Raw genomic sequence first — 20916 nt, 5'->3', positions numbered from 1 at the left:
GGGTTTTTAAAAATTTATTCCGAGCCACAAACATACAAGTCAAACTGGATTTCCCTCAGCCTAGAGTTAGTGGTCACTTATGTCTTTTCTCATTACACAAAGATTACTTTTAATGAAGTAAAAAAAGAGGAACAATTCTTTTTCTTCCCAACCACATAATATCATAACAATATAAGACATGCTGCAGATAATCAGAGCATTAACTGATAGGGATAGTGTTATAAATAGACTGGAAACAGGAATCTAACTTTCTGATGTGATGATGAAAAGAATGCATGTAGAAAATAGTTCTCAACTAAGAGAACCAACTGTATAATTTTATAATCATTCTTTATCCTTTAAAGTTCCGTGTCCTCAGGAAAGTCATAAGCCTAGAGCTGTGGTCAAATCGCTCAAATAGTAGTGGCTTGTGGCCACATCGCTCATTCCCTGGCCACTTCTAATTAGAGTAATAATCATGCCCAAAAGTCCTAATGACTTTAGAATATCTGTGGTCAAATCAAAGTTACTGGAACATTATTAGTTACAATTTTTGCAGTATAGGAGATAATTTAAAAGCAAGTATAGAAAACTGTGATTTTGCATTTTTACAACTTACTAAATTACAATCCAACGAATAAAGCCTTCCTCTTCCCCCAGGTGATGGCAATATTGTCCCTGCCTGAACCATCTAGTGTTAAGTTGCTTAGCTCTTGTCAAGACAGTGGGTTTCTTTGTTGGGCAGCTCCAATTTTTGTAATTTCTCCCTCATTATATTGGTTCCAAATTTTTGTTTATTATCTTACCTTCCTCCACATGGATCTGATTGTGCTTGTAACATCATATAAGGATTACCTTTTTCTGTCTTTGAAGAAGTTCACTGGTCTAGTTTCAGAAACATAGACTATTGCTACAATCCCTTTTAATACTTTTTTATTGTAATGCTTGTTTCTTTGGGATGGGGGCAAGATAATGAAAGCCTCAAGGCTTGTAAGTCAGAAGTAAAGTACCCTGTTGTACCTCTCAGGATGTTGCTATGAATAGCATGTTGTCACAGAACATGCTACAAATATATAACTACTATATGAATGAAAAATTGGATGATTACCAAGGTTGGTATAATTTGTCCTGAAATTATGTACATTTTAAAAACTTTAAATGTTCTTTTCCATCAAACTATTTGCATCATGAGCTGATTTTTTTCTGTTCTTTCCCCCCACTTTTTTTTTTCCTGTCAAATGCAGACTGTCTTCATAACAAGATTAAACATCTATCTGTCTTCTCCAGTTCTGTCTATTAGTGTATGGATAACCAGGCGAAACTCAAAGTGGGAATTTCAGTGCTGGGTGCAACCTGAGAGAGGCAGTTGGTGACTTACTGGCAAAGCAAAGCTTTGCTTTCTATTGTGCCTGTGGGGTGGGGGGATGGGGGCAGCAAGGAGAAGCATAGCCTTTTCCTAATGTTCCTAGAACATTATCTGAGAGCAGCCCTTTCTTTTTGTTGCCTCTGTTCCAGCCTAGAGACTGATTTGCTAAGGTCCCTTGTGTGAATGTTAACAACAGAGTGTCACAGAATAAGTGTCACTGAAAGAGCTTTTGGGATTCTATCAATCTATCCAGATAGATAAATAATGAAAAAATTGCATACCTCATTGGAAATCATAAAACCTGTGTTTCAGTCTTGGATCTGTGATTTACTAGTTCTTGAGCAAGCAAATTTACTTATTCAGGATTCAGCTTCCTCTCCTGTAAAATTTTCTTGGATTGGATCGCCTCTACAGATCCTATTAGTTCTACTATTCCATGTCAGTGACAAACAGGCTCTCATTATATATGGCTTAGGGGTGGAAATAAGTCTAGCCCATCAAATATTTTGAGAACAAATGTGTTATTTATAATTTATAAAATATCTACTTATATTTCCATGCATGAAATGGAAACAATAAAAACAATTTCAATGGGATGGTGATTTTGTATCTAAATTCCTATTTTATCTTAAGAATAATTTTGTAATTATAGCCAAAGGCAGGAAAAAACTGAGTACTGTTAGAATCAAATGGGTGGAAGGGGATATTCTCTTTTATAAGAACTTTTTATAATAATAGAAAGTTACTTTCGTATCCAGGAAAAAATATTAAAATTAACTTTGTTGAGTGACAACTTTCAATTAAGTCAGGTGACATTAACACACTAGAGCCCCCAATTTCTCCATCAGTCACTTGTTTTGTCTTCATGGAACCATTGCACAGGTGAAATTTAAATCCACTGGCATTTGGTTGATTTTTGCATGTCATTCTTTGCATCAGATGAGAAATTGTTAGTATACTTTTCTGACCCATCTGAAGCAGGAAAACTCATTGTTGCTTTTTTATAAAGTTGTTTTTGATAGCATACATATGTAACCCAGAAAAACAGTAAGAGGTATGTTTATATAGATTTTCCTATAGGTAGAGACATTTAAGAAATTTGCTGTGTTGGGTGGAATACAGATATGAGACTGTTGAAAAAGATGGTGCTTTCTACAGTTATTTGTGCAAGATCTTTAAATGTACTTAATATGAAAATTTATCCATATCTGTAGGTATGAGTTATCCAGGCCAGTACATAACAAAAACATTTTATCCTCAAATCTGTATATTTAAATTATGCATAATTTTATGTAACCATTCATAGGCCTAAAAACATGATTTCCATTATACAGTTTATAAGTGGATAATGTCAAATGCCAGTAGCATTATCTGTGCAAAAAATAGTAAGAGAATTATTTGCATATATTTAAGAAAATCTGCTCTTTGAGCATTAGACAACTTCTTTAATAGTTTGTATGCCAATATTTTTGTTAACGTCCATGGAATTTGCAGAAAGCACTATATTATATCTGTACAAGTTCACAGATGCTGATCTGTGATCATTACTCTGACACTCCACTCTGAAAAGAGAAGAAGTGAGGTACATTACTTGTAAACCGGGAAAGGGCTGGCTCGTGCCCTACAGTTAAGTGAGACTTTTCCTTCCAGTGATTCCTCTGGATAAATGGTATTGATTGGCTGCTCTTCAAAAATTGGTCCAAATCCTTTGTCTTCCTCAGAAACTACAAGAAAAATAAAATTGTTTTACATTGTGCTGCTTTATAAGTCAAAGAAAATTTGAGAACATTGAAAAAACATTACTTGAAAAAAAATCAGAAACAGAATCTCCATTTTAATTCAAAACAAAGATATTTGCCTCATAATACTGAGCCAAACATCAGGTTCTTCATTTAAAATTATTTTCTGTGCATTCCTGTCATTTCTCCAAATGTACCATGTGTTGCAAAAGTTAACTACTTTCCACTTCCCCAAACAAGCTGTACTTTCATGCCCCTGAGCCTCTGCATATGCTTTTGGTTTTCCCAGAATCATCATTCAACTTTTCTTGTCCTATCAAAATTTGCGTGATCCTTTGGTGACCTAGCCACAGTTAGTTCCATCAGGAAGCCAAAACCTCTCATCTCTCCTGGCTTTTATTGGTCCTCTTTTGAGTTCCTGTAGCTCCCCATAAAGGTTGTGGTACTTAATACACTTGCTATGATTCTTGGTACAACTTTTTGTTCTGCTAGATTGCAAATGCTTGAGAACAGGTGGCTATGTCTTTCATCTGTGTACATCATTCTCCTGGGTTGTCTGGAAAACAAAATGAGCCTAATGATTTTTGAACAAGAGTCTGAATGTGAAGGAGAGCTTCTTGATGTTGAGAAAATGAGTCTCTTTTCTGAGCCAGTTTTTGTTGATTTTTTTCTAAACATGTGACTAGCATTGGCACTCAGCACCATCTAGAACAATCAATCAATAAATTACACGGATATTGGATCTGAACAACTGGTTTAAAATTTGTCACAAACAGCTGTGTTGAGAAGCAGTTATTCCTGGTGGTCTATTCTCCCTGGAAGGGAAGAGTGACACCTCACAGCAGGATGAGGAGAAGAGAATCATTCACGTGCCACCACTGCGGCAGCATTTACAGAGCACAGTGCAAAGCCATATGCCTCAAATGAATTAATAATCATCTGTGTGGCTAGAAAGAATGAATATTCTTACAGGTCACTGGAATGTCTCTGCCCAATCTAAGCCATGATTCACTCCTCCAGTTATTTTTTAAGAGAGAGGTAAAGACAGTGGCACACAAACATTTTATCTTCTCTGACACTAAACTTGAAGATGAGAGTGCTGTTCCAGCTTCCTTTTGAACAAATAGTTTCATTATGTCATTTAAATCTTGTCTCAGTACCATTATCAGTGTGCCTTTGGACAAATTATTTAATCTCTCCAAAGCTGAATATCACTCTTTATAAAATGGGGATAATAAAATCTACCTGATAAGGTTATTATCAGAATTATTTTGAGACAATTCATGAAAGATGGCAGTGTACCTGGCTTATAATCAGCAATGAATAAATGCTAATTTTAAAAACATTCTCATGAATTTGCCAATCTCTTCAAAATTTAGTTTATGTTTCTTATGTATATAAGATATTAGACTAATCATGAAGCTTCTAAAAAGCAGAAGCCAAGTTTTCACTCTTGTAGCTCTGGTGCTATTAGCACTGTGTTGTTTGGGACACAGTACATTTTTGTTGTACATATAGATGGTTACTAAAATCCTCAACTTAGTTCTGCCCGCCCCGCCCCCACCGCTGGTATGAAGAATTAATTTATTTAATTAATAAGTTAACCCAAAATGTTTCAAAGGGAGCTGCCTCATTCTTGGTTGAAATTTGCTGAAACTTTTATTCAATAGTTTATAGACCTCAGACACATTACATAACCACCATCCTATTTCAGATAGGAAATAGCTGGATCAGAATCAGAAGAATGAGAGGAACTGAGACTTAGTTCCTGCCATGAACTTTTCGAGTTATTGTCTTAGGCAAGCAATTTGTTTTACAGGGCTCGTACATTCAGAAAAGAAAGGAACATGAGTATATGTCCTAAGGACTTCATGTGCCTACCACAATTATTATGAAGATTACAAATATGAGGTAGTCATAGAGATGCTCTCTGCTAATAATTTTGAAAGTTGTGTTCTAGTTTGTCTCTAGTTCCATATCCTTCTTGAGGTTGTAAAAGCCATAAATGAATGTAATGTTTTCTGCTTCACTTCTAATACTTTTACTGATGATGCCTGATATTTTCTGGCTATTCAGGCTGTAACAGCACAGCAGGGAAAAAATGACAACTGAATCCTGAATCCTGATTACTGAAGACTTTCATTTTTTTATCGAAGGTCTGGATTTTCTGATTTCTGAAAGAAATGACCTTGTGCTTATCTCTGATAAAAATCATATGCTATTTTTCTTCTCAGTTTGACAATTTCATAAACTATTCCTTGAGTCTCTCCCAATTGCACAGGTTTTCTGACTGGAGCAATTTAGTAACACCTGCCAATTTGAAGATCTTGTTGTTTCTTCTCAATGCATATAAAAATGCTTAAAAACAAAAATAGAGAAATCAATATATCTAGATTCTCTTCTTGAAGGTAAGATAATTTCTATTCCCACTATAATCCTTGATAAATAATGACTTTAGTGTGAATTATTTTAAAACAATTTATTTTAAGTCTAAGTTCATAAATATTTAGAAAACTAAAAATAAATATTGCTTAGGGGAGTGTAAAGTTCGTAAAGATCTTCTAGGTACTTTGATACTTATGCGACAAGCCTGGTGATGACGTAAATGTTATTACCAATGGAGAAGGCTATACATGTAAGGAGATTTAAGGAGAAATGAATGTGCGTTGCAAGTATGCATACACTTGAAACATAAGGCCGCTAATCTGCACTGGATTGGATCTTGAGTTTCCACTTCTTACAACAGTGCTAGCATAGAAATTTCAGATGGTCATGTTGGGAGCAACAATTTGATACACCATAGGTGTTAGCTGTCCTTGATCTGACTTTGGGTACCTCAATAAGTTTTTAGACACAACACCGAAAGCATGATCTATCAAAGAAAAAAAAAGGATTAAGTTGGATTTACTTAAAAGATCTGCTCAGTGAAAGACTTCGTTAAGAGAATCTCAGGTCTTCAGGGTTAAGAGTTTTCCTTTGAACCTTCTTCGACTTGCATTCTACAAACAGCACATTGGAAAGATTTTTTAGAAACTAAATATCAGTCTCATTTAATAATGGGGAATATAGTAGTGATTAAATATGACTTCCTAAAATATGAACTCATCTCAAGAGGTACAGACCAGTTACACAATTGTACTTCCAGTGTAGAAATAGCCCCGGCCTGTCTACTGTCTGCTTCTAAAGTGGCTTCCAGAAGTGTCATTATATGGAGGGTCATCGTCCAGAATTCTAAATTTAATCTATAATTTCATTTGCTTCCTTGAAAGAAGCTTTTTTATCTCTTTGAAGTAAGGTGAGTTATGGTCATTCAGAATTGCTTTGATTATTGAAAGTACTGCTTGGCGCCTTCAAATACAATAAAGACAGATGCACATGAACATATTTCTATGTAAGGATTAGTTAGTAGATTTTCATATTTTAATGAAATGAGTAGTCTTAAATATTTCTTTTGATAATGTATCCTTTCATTTAAGGTATATTATGCTTTTGAGATAAAAGTTGGTCAGCTTTTAGAAAACTGAGAATATGTTTTAAGTAGCTTTTTTATCTTAATAATATGTATTTTTTAAAAAAGAAAAAGGTGCTAGCAAGGAAAATTTTCATTGAAAATTATAGAATGTCACATACTAATAATGATGAGGCTATGCCTATAAGGTTATACTGTGTGTGTATATAGGGCTATTCCTATATATAAGGAATGAGCAAACCCTCAAAGGGGATATACAATTTTGGAGTGAATTTTACAGGCCAAACTGGATAATATTGGTGCCTTATGATACTTTTTCTTCTCAGTTATAATGCCTTTCACAAATTATATGTATATATTTCCCAATACTCCCACTTATATTTGAGCTTTATAGGAACAGACAATGCAAGCTTTCAGGGATTAAAATAAGAAGCGAATCTCCAAGAAAATACTGAAATTATTTTTCACATTGAGAGAATACTGCAGTTAAGATATTTCCCTTTGCTCTTTCCTAGAACAAAAAGCAGAATAGGACACACTTCACGTTACATTCATTTTTCTATTAAGGATTTTATTTCATAACTATATGCTTCTTGCTTTTCTAAACTTTTCAAGCCTGAATCACATAATGTATTCTGTTTGATGGTTTAGCAATTACTGTATATATTTTATTTTAGGAACATATTTGGGCCCTTGAAAGAAAAACTACTCAAAACAAGCATCTGTATTGCATTGCCAGGTTCAGCATGAACCTCTTGAATATGATCCTCATGTCTCCCTTGCAGGCTGTACCTTAGTTTCCGACCACCCTAGCTCAACTAGGGTGCTCAGATGCAGGGAAAAGAATTTTCAGGGATATTTTAATACAAGGCTCAGCATAGGATCCAATAAATAATCCAACATAAGCATTATGTTCTCAGCCTACAGAAAATACTGTCATCTATTGATTTTTTTCTACAGCCATGGAAACACTTAGATGACAAATTTTGATGTTTTGGAAGCATTATGAGGTTAAAAGGCATAAGAAACAAACCACAGATAGAGATTGTGTTTTTAAAAACTAAAATTATTTTTTAAATACATTCCTTTTTTTTACTAGATAGATTCTTCTTAAAAGGAGCACAAAGTTATAGATGACCTCTCAAGCTAATTGAAGCTTTAACACTTCATATCACTATTTTGATCTGCTTTTAATGCAAATACATTTATTTCCTACCAGATAATGTGATTATCATAAATCTATTACAGACATAAGTACATTTCTTAAATGTGATCAAAAAGATGAAGATAGAGATAATGTATGAATATTTACGTCATATTTACTAATGTAAATGAGAGGCAAAAGCTACTGTTTTTTCATCCTCACTTTCACCATTAATATAATTAGTCAGTTATATAATCTCAAATGGGATTACTTCACCTATCACTATGTGGAGAGTGTCCACTATAATATTGTTATTCTATTTTATTTCTGGAAATTGAAAGTAAAATTATGATTTGTGCTTCAGAGATATTTGTATTCATTTTATATACTTTTTGAGACAAACTCCACTTCCCATTCTATTGTATGTCACCTCAATCTGTTAGTTAGTAAACACAATTTTACGTAAGCATGTTATAAGACGAGTCCTCGGAAAAATCTATTAGAAAAAGGTGATGGCATCAAAATTTCAAAAGACTAAAATGGAAATTTTTACAACATTTACAGTATTACAGTGATTATTGGGTGGGGAGTGGTGTAAGCTCTCTTGAAACTCTCTAAATGAGATAATATTTAAATTGTCACAAAGCATCCTTCTTCCACATATTACAGCTTCCTATCTCTACTGCCAACCATTTCCTGCAGATGAGAAAAGATGGGCTTAGCCCTTAAATACTCTGGTGCCCCAATATTTTAGGGTCATGGGTAATAGGTAACATTGCAGTACTTTTCCATAACTAAATATACAAAGTAAGGAGTTGGTCTCAAAAACTTGCAGAAATACAGTTATTAGAATAAAGACTATAGTCAGGTTAGCATGAAAGTTAAGTGAACTAAATTCTCCTTGCTTGGCTTTACCTGCCCAAGTGGAACCTGTCACATCTCTCTAGAGGAACTACTTCCTTGTCCTGTGACCCACCTCTGAAGCACCTAGACTCTGTTTTACACACCTGGCTGGGCATCTTCTGATACCTACCTCACGTCTTACTACATCCTAATATATAGCATGACTGGGCTGGTGGGCCTGCTTCCAGAACTCAGCCTGTTTCAGTCTAACTCTAGTGTATTTAGACTAATGGGGCTATGTGGGACCATAGATCAAAATAGTGACAGGTCACTGACTGCTGTAAAATGTCAATCATATTTAGACATAGAAATATGTACTGAAAATAATTCTTAGTGACTGATGTGAGTCTAGTTGAAAAAATATACAGGAAGTCTTGGTACAAGTACTGTAAAGATATATGAAATGTTCTATCTACCCTCCCTACAGCTAAGCAATGAAGATAGTTTTTTTTAATATTAGCTTTGGATACTATACAGTCATATCGTGACTCTAAATGTGCAAAGTATAAATTATATATTATTTCATATCCCAATTCTTACAAAATATATATTATACTGCTATTTTATTTCTTTCTTAAGATAATTTTTCTCAATGAATTACAAAGGAATTAAAGATATTTATTTTCATTTTAAATTAGCCCGGGTGTAAGTTGGTCCTACAATAGCTGCAGGTTTTTTTTTCTTTCTGAAAGTAAAGTAAACGCAGACCACAAGTGGAAAAAAGCATCTAAAATATTTGCTGTCAAATGATTTAGTTATTAATTAAATATCTAAACATTACAGATTGATTATGTGCAACTTATTCATATTTGCTCTCTTATCTCAATAGAATACAATATTGCTTTCACAAAATCTAAAAAAAATTAAGAAAAATATTCTTAAAGACATGAAGAGTGAAGTTGGTTTTGATGATTTTGTTATAATCTTTATGTACTTTGTTTTTCAAATTTAAAATGTTTTTGTTTTAATACATATATTTGAACACTAGCTACTAATGTTGCTGTAAAATAATCATTAAAAACTATTATATATGCTGGATGACATATTGGATATCACTTTTTCATTTGTGAGAAAAATCTCAATTTCAATTCACCTGAGTAATTCAGCAGACATTGTTGGTTGACTAATCAGCTCCTCTTCTGCCCTTTACCTTCAATGACAAAGCTCAGCTTAGTTCAAGGATCAACCCATCCCTCATATGACTCAGAAGGTTGACAGGGAGTGATGCCATTACTCTTGCTAATGATGGGCTTGGTGGTGAATGTGTGACCCAACTCTGGACATGTAGTGCAAGGTTTCTGGGAAAGGTCTCCTTGTTTTTAAAGACAGATAGATGCAAGAAAAAAATAAGCATGCTCTATTTGCCTATAAGACATTGTTACGTCTGTGTGTGATGCCTGGAACTGCAGCACTTCTGCCGGCAGGTTAAGTAGGAAGCCTGAGAGCTGACCATTGGACTTACAATGTGTGACATCAGAGACATGAATGAGGCAGTTTTGGTTGAGTGGTCTTGGGAAACACTGATTGCAGCAGATTAAAAGGAGAATATAGGTCAAGGAATTGGAAAAAGCGGCCATAGGCTGTTTTTAAAAAATACTTAGTGAGAAAGTCTCACGAGATCTGATGGGTTTATCAGGGGTTTCCGCTTTTGCTTCTTCCCCATTTTTCTCTTGCTGCTGCCATGTAAGAAGTGCCTTCTACAGCCGGGCACGGTGGCTCACGCCTGTAATCCTAGCTCTTTGGGAGGCCAAGGTAGGCGGATCACAAGGTCAGGAGATTGAGACCATCCTGGCTAATACGGTGAAACCCCGTCTCTACTGAAAATACAAAAAATTAGCCGAGCGTCGTGGCGGGCGCCTGTAGTCCCAGCTACTCGGAGAGGCTGAGGCAGGAGAATGGTGTGAATCCGGGAGGCGGAGTTTGCAGTGAGCCGAGATCGCGCCACTGCACTCCAGCCTGGGCGACAGAGCGAGACTCCGTCTAAAAAAAAAAAAAAAAAAAAAGGGCCTTTCGCTTCCTTCCATATTTCTGAGGCCTCCCCAGCCATGTGGAACCGTATGTCCAACTAAACTTCTTTTTCTTCCCAGTCTGGGGTATATCTTTACCAGCAGCGTGAAAACTGACTAATACAATGGGTAACCTTGATTTGGCATGCAAGTTCTAACACTGGTTGTTCAGTGATTCTTCATGATTTTTCATTCTCCTACCATTATGCAGTGGCTTTTATAAGTTACTAGTGTTGCTACACTCATTAAGCACCTACTTGCCAGTCATTATGCTAGAAGTTATCAGTGCAATTCATTTTTTAGTCCTCACAACAATTCTGTGATTTTTACATATTGGAAAGTTGAGACTCATAGAAGTTATATAATTTACACTAGATAATAAGATTATCTGGTGAGTACTGAGCTGAAAATGCAAATTCAGGCTGGTCTTACTCTAGACTCTGTATTTTTTCCAGTATACCCTGCTGACTTTATTTCTGTAATATCTGTTTGGTAGTTGAAGTAGGCTCTAAACTGGAAGGATTATTAAACAATAAATTTTGCAGTATCTGTGGACTTTTAATTGAACTGAATCTTAAGATTCCAAGTTCACTAACTTTAGTTATCTCCCTTGCAACAAAGAAAGAGGCTTTCAAAAATAAGTTCAATGCTTACAAATTTTAAAATATTGCTTCCAAATTTAGTGGCATAGCATTGTTACAAAGCATGCAGGAAAAAATGCCAGCCACATTGAATATTTTCCATTTGCTACAATCCTCTGATAAGATATTTGTTTATGATATATCCACTCATTCAACAAACAGTTTGCTTATAATCTCAGAAAGACCACCTTATAAAATTTCATAGTGATCTAACATTAACCATTTGCCTTAAAGTTTAGAGAGTTAATAGCTTAAAGCAGAGATAAAATATGATTCAATAGAGAAAAGATGTTTACAAGATTTACTCTTTGGTCAACTTACCTCCATGACCATATCTTCTATACCATGTAAACTCTAAAAATGAAAGAAAAAACAATTTTGATCCTGAAGCAATTATTTGAATTGTGGTTTCAAACATTACTTAAATAGCTGAGATGCTAGACAATGGAATGAGAGTAGTGGCCCTTTACTATAAAGGTTGAAATATCTTCACATCTGTGCAGATATTTATTTCTTATCTTTACATTGATAGTTGCAGCACCAAAGTTTGCAGTCAATAGAATTCGTATGAATTTTCAGAACTAATAAGACAGTTTTTGTTTTTATTTTATTCACAAAAATAAGACTTCACAATGACTTTACCAATTTTTTTCTTTATTATATTTACATTATATATATGTAAATATATTACGCATGCAATTACATATACGTATGTGGGTGTGTGTGCATAATTACCCTGGTTATGAAATATATATTTATCAATGTCATTAAAATCCTTAAGTACTAATGAAATGATCTTTTCTGAGTTTTGGAGTGAGCATAATAAAAATTATTCCCCAAAATAAAATAATATTTTTTATGTTCTTAATAATGATGCCTGTCAGATTAATCATTAAAGTGATCAGTGGGGATTTATATACAAAAGGATGAGGGCCATTTATGTCTTGAACAAAACAGTCACTCAACAAGTATCTACTGGGTTAGGACATTAACATGAAAGTATTAGAAAAATTGATTGTTAGAATTCAATTTTTCTAATACTTTCATAATAATGACCTAGCTCAATAAGTACTAGTTGGGTAATTATATCAATTTTTCAGATAAAGATATGATGTGCCTCTCATTGTAGGAAATAGGTCCAAATGCTTCACACTTGCCTTTGAAAGACAGAAATATAGTATTTCTTTGTCCTAAAATGAATTCATTCTCAAAACTGTTTTATTAGTCTTATGTCCCTACACACACTGTAGATTACTTTAATCATTTTTAAAATTATATTGATCAAATTGGTAAAAGAGTTGTAAGATTCAGTAGTGTGTTGCATCTACTTATAACTCTTAAGAAGTGATTATTAATTTTCAGAAATTTTGTGAATCAGTTGTTAAACATGGCCAGTATTAAAAATTGTATTAATTTACAAATGAATAAATTATACTAAGAACAAAGGGAACAAATGCTTAAAACCCATTGCTTTCTCTCTTTTATTTACTATATTTTATATTCTCTTTGCCATTGTGGTTACTTATATCAGGGTGGTGAAAATACTACAGACGGGTGAGCTGTTGCACATCTTTCCACATTAAATGGTCAAGTTGAAACTGGCTATGGTAGGAGAATTTATGTCCCCGTAATAGACAAATGCTACACTTCAGGGATCTCCCCAGAGATCTAGATTTTAAACATTCACCAGCACACTATTACCCAAGACTGACAATGTTTTGGGAAATCTTAATTGAAATTATGAAGGAAATAGGGTCACCCTTAATACATATTTATCTACTTATCTGACCCAGATGTCAAGAGAAAATAAGAATTTTTACTTCATACAACACATTTAATAAAATAAACACAAATATCAATTATGTTGACATAATATAGATAGAATATACAAAGGATATTTCTTACCTGCTAGACAGGTAGTAATAGATATTATCACAAGATGACTGACAAGCAACCACATTTTCATCTTGTATTCAGTAGAAGTTCGGCTCAATTTTCCAAAAAAGAATTTAGCTTTATGGCAGTTGGATAATTTTAAACACCTGCATCAAGAAAGAAAACAAGAAGAAGGAAAGAAATAGAAGGAAGGAGAGGGGAAGGAAGGGGAGAGGAGGAGAGGAGAAGAAAGAAAGGGAAGGAAATGGGAAATGTTCATCATTTGAGGAGAACATTATTAACCTATGTGATTTTATGCTTTTTGTTTGTAGAATAAGTTTTCATTTATTTAAATATATTTGTAAACACCGTGTAATTCAAAGGGTAGAGTCAGTATCAGAAGGCTTCAGCTGCCATCCTAGTATTGACACAATGCAATCACGAGCGTCACTCAATCATGCGTTTAGGTTTCTTTTCCTCTGTAAACATTGAGTATAATAATTCTTTTCTACAAATGGCACAGTTGTAAACATTTTGATATCATTCACTTTAATTGAAGGTTACATTTAACTGAAGGCCTGGTTCAAAGATTCAATTGAAGTTACATTTGTATAAGAGCTTGTAAACTCACAAGACATTACACAAGGGTGATGATGTTAGCATTTTCTGTTAGTGGCTTAAGGAAAATTTTTGCCAGACTTGCTAATTTTAAATGTTAAAATATATTAATTAATGAAATATTCATTCCTCCTCATCCTTTTTACTTCTTTCACTTATTCAACCACAAAGCAAATAAGTGTTCCTTGCATGTCAACAGGGGGCAATCAAGGTTTTGTGGGGCCAAAATTGTCCATTCGGAGAGCCTTCTTTCAGGACAAGAAGAAAATAAAATTACTAATATAAACGAAACTACAAAACCATGTAGCAGTCTAATTAAAATATCTTGCTTTTAAAAATTTTGCAATAATGTATGACCATGTGATTACACTGCTAAGGTTTCCCCCAGGACCCTGGAATAGCCTTATGCAGGTAAGGGCCCTGCAACTTAAGTTTCATCATCTCTGTGGTAAAATCCACCACTGTGACTAAGCATGTAGCTACAAAGACTCAAAAAAGAAAGGCACAGTTTGCTTGCTCTTAAGAAGTTCATAGAAAAAGAGTACACAGATATGTGAACAAGCCAGTGCAATGACATAGTTGTGTGGACCTGTATGCTATTAAACATGAAAAAGTGTTAATCATTTTCACTGAAACCATGGTAAACACAGCACGGTGGGAATGGGCCTTCCTGCGGTAGGCAGGGCATTATACAGGAGTGTTGCATTCTTAGATTTGAGTCATTTGGTGACTTCCTGCCTCAATCACTGCTTACTGGATCACCTTCAGAATGATATGGCCTAGGGCATTAGAGCACTCATCAATAATGACACAATAGGAGTTTCATCTTGAAAAGACATTAAATCATTGTTTTAAAGAATATATAATAGCATAACTGAAATCTCATGACATAGAATTGAATGAAAACATAAATTAAGATAGAGCATGGGCTGGGCACAGTGGCTCACACCTGTAATCCCAGCCCTTTGGGAGGCTGAAGCAGGTAGATCACCTGAGGTCAGGAGTTCGAGACCAGCCTGACCAACATGGTGAAACCCCCATCTCTACTAAAAATACAAAATTATCCTGGCTTAGTGGCGCATGCCTGTATCCCAGCTACTCGGGAGGCTGAGGCAGGAGAATCACTTGAACCTGGGAGGCGGAGGTTGCAGTGAGCCGAGATCGTCACACCACAGCACTCCAGCTTGGGCAACAAGAGCAAAATTCCATCTCAAAAATAAATAAATAAATAAATAAATAAATAAATAGAGCATGAAAAACAATTCTAAAAGGAAAACACATGTTGTAGTGTTAACATATAAATATAGTTGAACATATTTAAAACAGCAACATTAAAATCCTACTGATTGCTTGCACCATACTGTTATGTCAAAGAAAAATATTGGAGTCTATTTATTTTTAATGGATTTTGAGAACACATATACTCCCTGATTTGCAAGAATCCTAGCATTTGGCAGAGGCTGGACAAGATTTTTACCTGGACCATGGTAATATATAGGCCAGGATAAACATATTTTTCCTTTTAAATATATATGTCTGAAATTTTAAATTTTTATTAATTTATTTTCCTAGGCAGAATTGGGCGGAGAGGAAAATAAATAGTTTAATAGAGGTGAAGAACGAAAAACATTTTTTTTTTTCTTTTGAGATGGAGTCTCTCTCTATCACCCAGGCTGGAGTGCAGTGGTGCAATCTCGGCTCACTGCAAGCTCCACCTCCCAGGTTCATGCCATTCTCCTGCTTCAGCCTCCCGAGTAGCTGGGACTACAGGCGCCCGCCACCACGCCTGGCTAATTTTTTGTATTTTTAGTGTAGAGACGGGGTTTCACCGTGTTAGGATGGTCTCGATCTCCTGACCTCGTGATCCGCCTGCCTCGGCCTCCCAAAGTGCTGGGATTACAGGCGTGAGCCACCGCACCCGACCAACAATTCTTTTAGAGGACAGGAAAATCAAGTACATGATCTGTGGAAAGATTTTTAGCTTTTTATTTTGATTGTGCATGACATCGTTATCTACATGTAGACCTAAGTGAAAATTTTTGAAATGTGTACACACTGGTTATGCCTATCTAAACTTTGTCACAAAAATGTGAATTTGATCATTTTTTGTCCTGATAGTTTCTAATTTTTCTCATTGAGTTACGCATACAAAATAAGACAAGTTCTTTTAATGAAGAGAAAGTTAGAAAAAGCAAACACATAAAAATGCCAAAGCTTTAATGCCAATCAAGCAATTGACTTTGTAAAGATTAACTTAGATGACATACTATTATTTTTATTTTTATTATTATTACACAAATCCTAATTTGTGTAATCCTAACTCTACTCCAGCCTGGGTGACAGAGTGAAATCCGAATTTGTGTAGTAGTAAACTTATAATTTGAGAATTCTAAACGTTTCCCAGAGATATTCACATTTAAGAGCAATAGATGCTACTGCAGTGTTGGTACTGAGGAGCAAGAAAGCAGCACTGACCAGAGAGAAAAAGAAACAGATAAATAAAGGTGAAGAATTAAGAGCAGTTTCTTTGAAAGTTTGCTTCTTATTTTTCATTATAGAGTACATCAGTGATATTTTGGTCTATTTACCCACGAACTGTATAGATAATCTGGAAAAGAAGTGGAATAGGCCTAAAAAAAGATTAGTTGTGTCCACATACAGCAAGAGATCTCAGTAAATTGAAAATAAAATACAGACAACTTTTCTAGGGCTAGAATGTAATTTAACAGTTCCTTCTCAATAATGACCACAGTATATGGGAACATGCGCCAAAATGCATAAATGTGTACAGGGGAAGTTAGCCAGATCTTGCCGAATTTTGCCTCAACCATTCTTTAGCTTGCAACTTTGGACAAGTTACTCAACCTCTGAGCCTAATTGCCTTCACCTTTTAATATGGAAAGAGTATCTAATTCATAGCACTATTGCAATGTTTGCATAAAGTTGTGCATGCAAAGTGTTGACTGAAAGTATTCAGTAACCATTTATTATTCCATTAGGCCATAAGCCAACCAGGGCAGGGGATACATATCTTGTTCATTGTTGTGGCGCTAATGCCTGACACACATAAGTCACTTGATATGGAGTTATTGAATAAATGATGAAATGAATGGACCATGTATGTAACTATAATCCAATCCAAAATGAACTTTAATTTCCTAAAATAAGAATAGGTGCTGGGTCCAGTGGCTCACACCTGTAATCCCAACAATTTGGGAGGCCGAGGCGGGTGGATCACCAGAGGTCAGGAGTTTGAGACCAGCCTGGCCAACATAATGGAATCCCATCTCTAGTAAAAATACAAAAAAATTAGCTGAGCATGGTGGCATGCACCTGTAATCCCAGCTACTTGGGAGGCTGAGGCAGGAGAATTGCTTGAACCCAGGAGCCAGAGGTTGCAGTGAGTGGAGATCGTGCCACTGTACTCCAGCCTGGGTGACAGAGTGAAACTCTGAGAAAGGAAGAAAGAAAAAAAAGAATGAAAGAAAGAGAGAGGGAGGGAGGAAGGAAGGAGGGAAGGAAGGAAGGAAGGAAGGAAGGAAGGAAGGAAGGAAGGAAGGAAGGAAGGAAGGAAGGAAAAAAAAGGAGAAGGAGAAGCAAAAAGAGAAGAGGGCCGGGCGGGGTGGCTCACGCCTGTAATCCAGCACTCTGGGAGGCCGAGGTGGGCGGATCAAGAGGTCAGGAGATGGAGACCATCCTGGAAAACACGGTGAAACCCCATCTCCACTAAAAATACAAAAAATTAGCTGGGCATGGTGGCAGTCGCCTGTAGTCCCAGCTACTTGGGAGGCTGAGGCAGGAGAATGGCGCGAACCCAGGAGGCGGAGCTTGCAGTGAGCCGAGATTGCGCCACTGCACTCCAGCCTGGGTGACACAGCGAGACTCCATCTCAAAAAGAAGAGAAGAGATGAGAAAGAAAGAAGGAAAGAAAATGTCTCTTGCTGGGGCTTTGATCCTTGTTAGGGATTCCTGTAGTTTATAAATATACTCCAGAAAAGGATATTTAAAGTATCAATATTTAAAAGCATTTTGAAATATGTGGTTTATTGGGCGTTACTCTGTTTTCCAGATCTGAATATGTACACTCTAATCAGAATGAAAAGTTCTTTTCATTATTTTGAGACTCTCTGTGTTATTCCATGCTATCTTTTCCTTCACTTCGAAATGTTTTGTCTTTCAATAGGACAGTGAGACATCCCCCAGCAGCATGTAATTTATTTTATGATATGGATTTCTTGCCATTCAGGTATAAAAGTATCTTTCATATGTTGTTCACATATTTGTTTTTCTGCTGGTGATCTGTTCTATTGTGTTACCAGTTATCCCATCATTTGTGACTCCTCTGATCACATCCTTCAGCAGCACAGTAGAGAAAGCAGCAAGCTGAGCCCGTTCCTGCTAATGTGGAAGAAACTGCCCTTATTACTTTTCTCTTGAGGCCACACCACTTAATAATTCACAGCTAGCCCCCTGACCTCCGTGGACCTGAAAGTGTTGCAAAAAATGAAGTGACAGAGGCAAAAAAAACTCTGACAAACATGTGTCAGTCACAGGAGCAGACTTGTTTCTTCACAACAACTGAAATAACAGAAGGACCAGAAGCAGGAACTGGGGGTGCATTCCTGTTCTGAGGCCATGCTGTGCTGGCCAGCTCCCTGAACATGTCAGCCTTCAGAGCCCTGTGACCTCTTGTACACCCAGCCAGGCCGTATGCCAGGTACTGCTGCTGCTGCTGCTGCTGCTGCTGCAGCTGCATCTCACAACCTCACACAGCTCTGTGGGTCTCCATGACTGATGGATCCCTGACATGGACTGGCACTCTGTTAATTTCCAAGAGAATTCACCTTCTGTTCTCCAGCATCCTTTACTAAATCTCTTACACATATTTTAAAACAACAACACTTCACAGTACAGTAAGGCAAGGCAGTATGAAACATCTTTGTCTTTCTTTCTCCTTCTCTCTTCCTCTACTTGTCATTCTTCTGCCATCTTCCTCTTTCCTTTAGACAACACTAGGGTTTTCTCATTTGAGAAATCTGTCCTATATCTAGATATGCATTTTTCTGCTGGACAGACCTCCATCTAGCTCTTGTCATGTTTTATTCTGGTGCTGTATAGTCCAAATAAATTATTATAAAATGCTTCAACAATACAGTAGCAACTATTATTTACAAAGAATTTAGTACTGCTATGTAATGACAGTGTGTTCCATCATGACAAATGAAACTAGTTTTTCATTGCACTGATGATTAGACAATCATTTACATTGACAGATAATATCGCAGGAATCTTGAAGAAATATTCATATATATCAGCAAATGATCATATCACTTTTACAAAAAAAAATTATGGCACATCAGGCACAAAAATAAATGTGCCTTTATCCATAAATTGTACCTCTATTTCAACCTTGTGAAAGTTCATTTTTTAAAAAAATATTTAACCTAAAATTTGATGTTGAACGACATTCACTACAAAGTTCTATTTCCAAGAGATTATCAGAAGCTTATTCAAGTTAAGCACATATTATTCTAGGCAAAAAGACACCAATATCTCCTACTCTACAATTCAAAACTGAGGGACAATTTCCTCTCAGACTCGATCTGAAATTCTGCCTCTGCTGCTCAAGTGCCTTAATCTTCTGAGGTGTCAGTCTTTAAAATGAAGATCCAAGTTCGTACTAAGAGTATTATTGTGAGGTTTAGGTAATGCATGTATATGGATATGTGTGTGTGGATGTAAAGCTTTGCAACATCTGTACATAAAAGTGAAATGCGTGAAATTACTACATGAAATTTTCTGGAAATAAAACTAGTTTTGAATTTTAAAATTGCTACCCCTTTAAAAGGGGATACTATACAATTAAATGCAAAGTCAACTAAGCACTTTCATATAAATATTATCTCTCTCCAGTTAATTTTTGGATTATTAAATACAATTTAAATATAGGTGATGAAACTCCCTTTAACTGACTAATGGTATGCTTTAGATTAGCCTCACGCTGATTTCTTTACACTCTATAAACAAAAGTCTAACCATATTCTACAAAGTCATTAACGATGTTTAAACAGCTTGTTGCGGTGGTCAAATACATTTCATAAAAATTTCTGAAGACCATATTGTTCTAAGCCAAGGAATACAGTACACACGCAAGGAGAATACCCCCTTTTCTGCAAATGATTACAAACTATCCTTCCATTGTCAGAATAAAATATGTTATTCAATGAGCAGGTAGAGCTGCATTGGTCTTCAGATGGCAACAGCCTTAGCCCCTCAAACAGCCTGTCACTTGAATGTGTGTGCCGTATATATGAAAGAGGAGCAACACAACATATTCTAAAACATCTCATGATATGTAACATCCCCAGAGTGTCAAACATTCCAGCCTTCACTTGGCACACTTACTACAATAATTCTTGAACTTTAGTATGCCTACAAATTACTTAGGAAACTTGATTAAAATCAGATGCTTGAGCTATTTCCACAGAAATTCTTATTATCTTGCGATTTACTCAGGAATCTGTCTAATTAACAAGTGCACCCCAGTGGTGTTAAGTGGACCCTGGACCACATTTTGGGAAACACTGACTTAGTGTTATGAAAAATATGCTAATTTTTGAATATAAAAAATCCTTTTTATGATCTAGATCAAGAATAGATTTTAAATATCTTTTTAAAAAACTAATAAAACATAGGGAATTTAAATGCGTCTAGAATAAAAGGATTCAAACCCTGGCTGTATTACTAGCTATGCATCTTTGGGCAATCTACATGATCCCTATTAACTCAGTACAGCTCTAGAAATGTGAGAGATTTGGTCAGGATCAGATACGAAAATGTACCAGTTAGTGGCTTATAAGATTTTAAGCAGATATGCTTGTTACTTCCTACTGCATTTATGTATCTGAGGTTACTGTGTCACCTTCAGTACTCCCATTCATTGCCTGGCTCCCTTCAATCTCTTCTACACAGATTCTTCATGTAAATCATCGACAACAGAGCGGTTGTCAGTTTCACATCCCCTCATCCTTTGCAACTCCTACTAAAACCTATCTACCATGTTTGATCTTTCCTTTAATATTCATTTAATATTTTAAGCAGCAATTATTTGCCAAATCTAAAATATAGCTTTGCCCTTGAGTAATAAACTGATTCTTATTAATATACTGACGGGAA

At 35.7% G+C, this 20916-nt stretch overlaps 1 protein-coding gene across 9 annotated transcripts in view; it reads right to left on the bottom strand.

Moving 5' to 3' along the window:
* The window catches only part of CNTN1 (contactin 1), a 390240-nt gene that overhangs the window by 159045 nt on the left and 210279 nt on the right, over positions 1-20916 (bottom strand). For all 9 annotated transcript variants that reach the window (XM_030822637.1, XM_030822635.1, XM_030822633.1 and 6 more), the window contains 3 exons: positions 13153-13289; positions 11569-11601; positions 2937-3069 (listed from right to left, as the gene is read on the bottom strand). In XM_030822637.1, coding sequence (XP_030678497.1) covers positions 2937-3069; positions 11569-11601; positions 13153-13213 — 227 coding nt within the window. In that variant the 5' untranslated portion in view covers positions 13214-13289. Of the gene's footprint in view, positions 1-2936; positions 3070-11568; positions 11602-13152; positions 13290-20916 lie in introns of those variants that run through there.

The sequence above is a fragment of the Nomascus leucogenys genome, chromosome 11 (assembly GCF_006542625.1).
Source record: "Nomascus leucogenys isolate Asia chromosome 11, Asia_NLE_v1, whole genome shotgun sequence".
NCBI classification, from domain to species: domain Eukaryota; kingdom Metazoa; phylum Chordata; class Mammalia; order Primates; family Hylobatidae; genus Nomascus; species Nomascus leucogenys.
This window is presented reverse-complemented; position numbering and strand designations above follow the sequence as displayed.